Source organism: Tuber melanosporum (assembly GCF_000151645.1).
Source record: "Tuber melanosporum whole genome shotgun sequence assembly, scaffold_29, strain Mel28".
NCBI classification, from domain to species: domain Eukaryota; kingdom Fungi; phylum Ascomycota; class Pezizomycetes; order Pezizales; family Tuberaceae; genus Tuber; species Tuber melanosporum.
In genome coordinates, this window is record NW_003298963.1 from 945,839 (window position 1) to 952,917 (window position 7,079).

Here is a 7,079-nt window from a genome sequence, read left to right on the forward strand (position 1 = left end):
TGCATCTGCCAAACCCAAAACAAAAACAAACACTGTTTAATGTGGGATCTTCTTTGGCCCTCCTGAACCCCTTCAACCTTTCAGTTCACAGGAATCAACAACGATCAAAATATTAACCCTAGCACTAGAAGGGAAAGGAGATCGAAAGAACACAGATCCTTTCACTTCTTTATCTTAACTACGGAGACACTGAGTGTCTAGCGGCCAACCGCATTCTTCGATCAACTGTTTTTCATTCACCACTCCTGAGCCTTGCAGACACTCGAACAATCTCGCTCAACATCAACAATTATGCACAGTGACGACGACGAGGTCTCGTCACACTTTAGTGATGAAGGCAGCGATGGCGGCTTCTCACCGGAGCCTGTGGTAAGTCTTCCATGGCCCGCATTACTCGTATGCTAAGAGTTTTTTTACCATAGAAGAGGAAGCCTGCGGCAAAGAAAGCCGCAGCGCCCAAAAAAACTGCAGCACCCAAAAAGACTACTGCAGCAGCCAAACCGAAAGCAACCTCAAAGAAGCGCGCTGTTCCATCTGACGATGAAGATGACGGTAACCTAGCGGATACACCACCGATGGCAAAGCAACAAAAGAAGGCACCTGCCCCTAAGAGGGCGAAAACTTCGGCAAAGCCGCTCCAGTCTAAGCAAAACGAATCAGAGTTAGATGGGGATGATGATGACTTTGGGGAAGGATCAGGTTCTTCAAAGGAAAAGAAGAGCTTTGCGGATGCGTACCAAAAGGTTCAACTCATTCCCGAGGCTCCTATCTACTAAAGTGAGCAGTTTGGGCTAATCGCTCTCGTCACAGCTTACTCAATTGGAGCATATCCTCAAACGTCCCGATACTTACGTCGGGTCTGTGGAACGATCAGAGCGACACATGTGGGTTTTCGACTCGGGTACGACTTCGATGGTTTGGAAGCCCGTTACTATGGTTCCTGGCCTGTATAAGATTTTCGACGAAATTTTGGTCAATGCGGCGGACAATAAAATTCGTGACCCTAAGATGGACACTCTCAAGGTTACTGTTGACAAAGCGACCAATACAATTTCCGTTTATAATAACGGGAGAGGTATTCCGATTGAGATACACTCGGTAAGTCATCTGTCTGATTGTTTCATCTTAGGTTAGGGCATCTTTTACTTACAACTGAATAGAAGGAGAAAGTTTATGTTCCCGAGTTGATCTTTGGCCACCTTCTTACCTCTTCCAACTATGACGATGACGAGAAAAAGGTTACCGGTGGTCGTAATGGCTATGGTGCAAAGCTCTGTAATATCTTCAGTACTGAATTCACGGTTGAGACTGGCGATAAGAATACCAAGCAAAAGTACAAGCAGACCTGGACGGACAACATGGGCAAGATGGGAAAGGCGAAAATCACCGCGAACCCCAAGGGAGAGCAGTTTACGAAGATTACATTCAAACCCGACCTTGCCAAGTTTCACATGGAGGAGATGGATGATGATTTCGAAGCTCTTGTCAAGAGAAGGGTTTACGATATGGCTGGTAAGCTCGGTTTTCTTGAAGAATGAAGAATGCGGAATGTTTCATGCTGACAATTGGCCTCAGCTTCTGTAAAAGACGTAAAAGTCTTCTTGAACGGGGAGCGGATAAAGCTGAACTTCAGGAAGTACTGTGAGATGTATGTCAATGCACTACATGAAGAAGCTGGTTGCGAAGAAAAACTTGTGATTACTTGGGAAGTCGTGAACGATCGCTGGGAGGTAGCCTTCGCTGCTAGCGGTGGTAACTTCCAACAGGTATCATTTGTCAATAGTATCGCTACGACATCCGGAGGAACCCATGTGAATTACATTGCAGATCAACTTTGTACCCACCTCCAGGGAGCTCTAAAGAAGCAGAACAAATCTGGAGCCGCTGTCAAAAACGCTCAGATGCGCAATCATTTCTTCATATTCGTCAACTGCTTGATCGAGAATCCAGCATTCACCTCGCAAACCAAGGAACAGCTAACTACTAGAGCTGGTGCGTTTGGTAGCAAATGTGCATTGAGCGACACGTTCATTAAAAATATTTTGAAGAATACTCCAGTTATCTCGAACATCATCGACTATGCCAATATGAAGGCTGATAAACAATTGAAAAAAACGGATGGGTCGAGACGCTCTAGGTGAGTCTTAGGATATTACTTGGCGGCTACGAGTGTGCTGACGGTTTCTAGAATCAATAATCCGAAACTTATCGATGCCAATAGAGCTGGAACCAAGGACTCCCAAGAATGCGTGCTTATTCTGACTGAAGGAGATTCAGCCAGATCACTTGCTGTTGCTGGTATATCTGCAATCGATGGGCGGGACAGGTTTGGCGTTTTCCCCTTGCGCGGAAAACTTCTTAATGTTCGAGACGCCTCTCATGACCAAATAATGAAGAATGCGGAAATTCAAAACATTAAACAGATTCTGGGGCTGCAACATAAGAAGGTTTACGAATCAAGGAAAGAGTTGAGATATGGTCATCTCATGATCATGACGGATCAGGATTATGACGGAAGTCATATCAAAGGATTACTTATCAACTTCTTCGAGACTCAATTCCCTAGTTTGCTCAAGTTGCCCAACTTTCTGATCGAATTTATCACACCTATTGTGAAGGTGTTCAAGGGTGGTGTCAAAAAGCCAACAAAGGAGATTAGTTTCTTTACCATGCCGGAGTATGAGTATTGGAAAGAGAACAACGCTGAAAAGGGATGGGAACATAAGTACTACAAGGTGAGTTTTTCTCTAACACCTGGAGAGTAGCGTATGTATGCTAAAATCATCACTAGGGTTTGGGCACCTCGGGTGAACGGGATGCAAAATTATACTTTTCAGATCTGGAGAGACATGTCAAGGAGTTCCACGTGATGGAGGCGGAAGGCCAGCGACTGATCGAACTCGCATTTTCCAAGAAGAAGGCGGATGAGCGGAAAGAATGGCTCCGACTCTACAAGCCTGGAACTTACCTTGATCACTCCATCGATAAGATTTCATATCCGGAGTTCGTTAATAAAGAGCTGATCCTCTTCAGTATGGCGGACAACATCCGGTCCATTCCCTCGGTTGTGGACGGCCTTAAACCTGGTCAACGCAAAATTCTCTTTGCTTGTTTCAAGAGAAAGCTTACAAAACAGCTCAAAGTTTCGGAATTGTCTGGATTCGTTTCCGAGTGTACAGCCTACCAGCATGGTGAAAGCTCTCTCCAAGTGACAATTACTGGTATGGCGCAAACATTTGTTGGAAGCAACAATGTCAATCTCTTGGAGCCCGAAGGGTCTTTCGGTACCCGTCTTGATGGTGGAAAGGATGCAGCCAGCCCTCGATATATTTATACCCTATTGTCACCTTTTGCCAGGAAGTTATTCCCAGCTACCGATGATCCCCTGTTGACGTATAATCTGGACGATGACAAGAAAATTGAGCCTATGTGGTACGCCCCTGTTGTTCCTTTGGTTTTGATCAACGGAGCCGATGGTATTGGCACAGGTATGTTTGAAGTAGCATCTACATCTAGCATTATTGGCGTTGCTTACACGAGTAATAGGGTGGAGTACCACTATACCAAATTACAATCCGGAAGATGTGGTTGCCAACATCAGGCGTTTGATGAACAACGAGGAACTAGAACCAATGACTCCATGGTATCGCGATTGGGCAGGCAAGGTCGAGCAGGTCGCTGTGGACAAATTCAAATTCTCTGGGGTTATCAATCAGATTGATGGTGTTACTTGCGAAGTTCGGGAATTACCTATCAAGATGTGGACTCAAGAGTTCAAAGAAAAACTCGAAGAAATCATCAAGGGAGAGAAATCATTCGTCAAAGATTACGTTGATTACAACTCTCCTCGACGGGTCCATTTTATTATTACCATGGAGTCCGAAAAGCATATGCAGGAGGCGTTGGCGGAGGGGCTTGTGAACAGATTTAAGCTTACGAAAACTATAGCAACCAGCAACCTTGTGGCTTTTGATCCTGAGGGAAGAATTAATAAGTACGCTTCGGTCAATGATATTCTGAAGGAGTTTTATTATATTCGTTTGAAGTATTACCAGGAGCGCAAGGTATTACGAACCGTTACCCCTCTTGATCAGTTCTATTGCTAATATGTTTATAGGATAATATGCTTAAAGAGATGAGCAAACAATTGATGAAGTACACTAATCAGGCTCGCTTCGTCCAAATGATCATCAAGAAGGAGCTGGCAGTCTCAGGGCGTAAGCGTTCAGAGATTATCGAGGACCTTGTAAAGAAGAAGTTTGATAAAATTTCCAATAAGGCTGAAGCTCAGAAGGCTGGCGAGACTGAGGACACTGTTGAAGAAGAAGATTCAACTGTCGGGGATGGTTACAACTATCTATTGGGGGTTCGTACTGCATCATTCTGTGGTATATTTGTGCATGCTAACGGTTCCCTGATCAGATGGCCATCTGGTCTTTGACGCATGAAAAGGTCCAGAAGCTACTTCAGGATGTCGCTGACAAAGAGCTCGAGGTCGATGAACTCATCAAGAAGTCTCCGAAAGATTTGTGGAATACTGAGTTGGATGCCTTTATCGAAGAATGGAGGATACAGCTGGAAGAAGACAAAAAAGAGCAAGGCACCGTAGTCAAACGCAAGAAGAATGGCAAGTACGGCGCAAAGATTGCCAAGGGGAAGAAGAAAGCCGCTGGCAGTGACGAATCGGATTTCGAAGCTTCAAAACCAAAGAGAAAGCCAGCGGCTGCGAAGGTCAATACAGAGGCCAAGAAGCAGACTATACTGGGATTCAAGTCCATCGATCAACCTCCGGAGAAAGCCCCCGACAGGGGACCTATCGCACGAGCTGTGAAAAAAGAAGCAGTGGTAATCGGTGACCTGAGTGATTCAGATTTCGACATGCTCAACCGAGGATCTAAACTAGCGCCCTCCGCGAAACCTCCTATTAAAGCAACAAATGCCGGCGTGGAATCATCATCGGATCGAAAGCCTCAGCCAGACCCCGCAGGGGATAGTGAAGAGGAATTGCTTTCATTGGATGAGAAACCCTCTAAGAGACTGAAGGCTAAGGCGGCGCTGGCCAAGAAGCCTGCAGAAGATGAATCTGAGGCTGAATCTGAGAAGGAGGTTCTTGCAAAGAAAGCTGTGGCGAAAACTGCTCCGAAAGCCAGGGCCGCTGCTAAAACTGCTCCCAAAGCCAAACCGGTTGCTGCGGATGATTCTATTTTTGACCTGGATGTCTCAGACCCTCCACCCTTGAGGACCGCTGCGGCAAAGCCAAAACGAGCAGCGGCAAGAAAGCCTTCAATTCTAGATATTGCTGGCTCAGATGACTCCGACGGGGAGAATGGTCTCGGGGATGTCAGTGTTCTTGTTAAGGGTATCGGGAGTCAAGGTAGTGACACCGGTAGGCCTTTGTTTAGGGATTCTGCAAAGAAGGCATCTGGCACAGCCTTGAAAGGTGCAGCCGCTAAGAAGGTGGCCCCGAAGGGAGTTTCGAAGATCCCACTTAGTCTCAGCAAGGGCGCCGGCAACGAGTCTGAAAACTCGGACTCGGATGATGACGACATCCCTAAACCTGTCAAGAAAGCCCCGGCAAAGAAGGCCGCACCACCAGCGAGGGCTGCGCCGAAGAAGGCTCCAGAGCCCAAGAAGCCCGCTGCAAAAGCGGCGCCAAAAGCCGGGGCCAAGAAACCGTTTGTCTTGTCTGAGGATGAGGATGATATGGATGTGGACAAGATGGCGGACGAACTTCTGGATTCCGACGATCAAGAACTCTACTCTAAACCTTCGTCTAAGACTTCTAAAGCCGCAACCAAACCTTCAGCTAAACCAGCCCCGAAAGCAGCCGAACCAGAACCTCGTGGGAGGGCTGTAAGGGCTCGGAAACCTACAAATTACAGAATTGAGCCTTCTTCTGATGAAGAGGATGACGATGACGATGACGATGAAGGATCTGAGGATTATGGTGGGGATTCCGATTAGTCTATCTTGTAATGTTCTACTTTTCTTTTTACTTATTTTCCTTGGGGGGCTGGATGGGGGTGACCGGCGCATTTATGTGAGAGTTCAGGAAAAGAAGGTTTGGGGATTATGAAGGGGTGAAAAGCGGTGCCTTTGAACATTTTTATGTAGCATAGACTTTTGTGGAGAGAGTAAACAGCCCTTTCTTGCCCATAGAACATGAGAAGGGATTTTTATTGTTATGCGTTCTGCAAAGTTTATTACATGGTTACTCTCATTCTTATTGAGTAATTCGTTGCGCATTATTAATATTATTATAATCGTATGTCATCTCATTATCGTTCAATCGAGGCTAGAAGCGAGGGGGATAAATGACTTTGTGGTATAACACTGTAGCTTAACTGTTTCCACTTGTCTCTGTAGTGTCACCCTTGACCCCACGATGAGGAAAACAGCGTTCAGTCCGTCTCACCCTCGACAACTCAGGCGCCCTCCCCCCCTTTTTTTTCAATCTTTTAAAAAGCGGGGCTGTGCCGGTGGTGTTGGTTCTTGCCAAATACGCGGTGAGCAGTCGCTTTGTTCCCCTCAAACTGACACAATGTTACAGGGCATAAAAATGGTTCGGACCCGACTCTAGAATTTTCTGGTGATATCATACCCTGTTGATACTTTCCTTCCGTCTCTCGTATCTCACCTGTTAAGATCCTCTCGCAAACTTCCGTATTATTGCTTGCCGTGAGAGAAAATGGGTTTTGTGATGTCTACTGGGCTATGTGGTCCGGTAGCGGGCTGCAGGCTACCATGCTAATAAAAATGCAAGTGTGGAGCTTCGGAAGCAAGGAATTGAGAAATGGAGCAGCGCGGGCGCATAATCAACAAGTTGCCCCCCTACAGGTAAGAAGCCTAGATTAGAGTATGATACTGTTGGTATTTTTTATCATGGAGTTCATCTGCCATTAAATAAATCAAGTATGATATGACATGGTATGAGGCGAGGGAGGGATTTAGCCTTGTTGCTTATTTTTCGTCAATCCACCCTTGGGTCTAATTACTTTTTTTTCCCCTCCACTGATCTGGCGAGTGATGGCTTGTGGTTGAGTGTGTTGAGGTGGGGAGGGGGGTGGAATAATGTCGAT

At 46.1% G+C, this 7,079-nt stretch overlaps 1 protein-coding gene; it reads left to right on the forward strand.

The window, feature by feature from the left end:
- The first annotated feature begins 269 nt into the window (after positions 1–269).
- GSTUM_00006716001 (uncharacterized protein) lies at positions 270–6,273 on the forward strand. XM_002838884.2 has 11 exons: positions 270–369; positions 423–743; positions 811–1,098; positions 1,161–1,512; positions 1,576–2,137; positions 2,189–2,575; positions 2,660–2,735; positions 2,792–3,488; positions 3,547–4,064; positions 4,118–4,366; positions 4,423–6,273. The coding sequence occupies exons 2-11, from the start codon at positions 576–578 to the stop codon at positions 5,962–5,964; spliced, it is 4,839 nt and encodes a 1,612-aa protein (XP_002838930.1). The 5' UTR covers positions 270–369; positions 423–575; the 3' UTR covers positions 5,965–6,273.
- The last annotated feature ends 806 nt before the right edge of the window (positions 6,274–7,079 follow it).

Excerpts from the sequence above, each read along its gene's own strand:
- GSTUM_00006716001 (XM_002838884.2), top strand. The coding sequence starts at position 576 with ATGGCAAAGCAACAAAAGAAGGCACCTGCCCCTAAGAGGGCGAAAACT. Across the intron at positions 1,099-1,160 it reads TTCCGATTGAGATACACTCG|AAGGAGAAAGTTTATGTTCC; the intron begins GTAAGTCATCTG and ends ACAACTGAATAG. Across the intron at positions 2,736-2,791 it reads GGGAACATAAGTACTACAAG|GGTTTGGGCACCTCGGGTGA; the intron begins GTGAGTTTTTCT and ends AATCATCACTAG.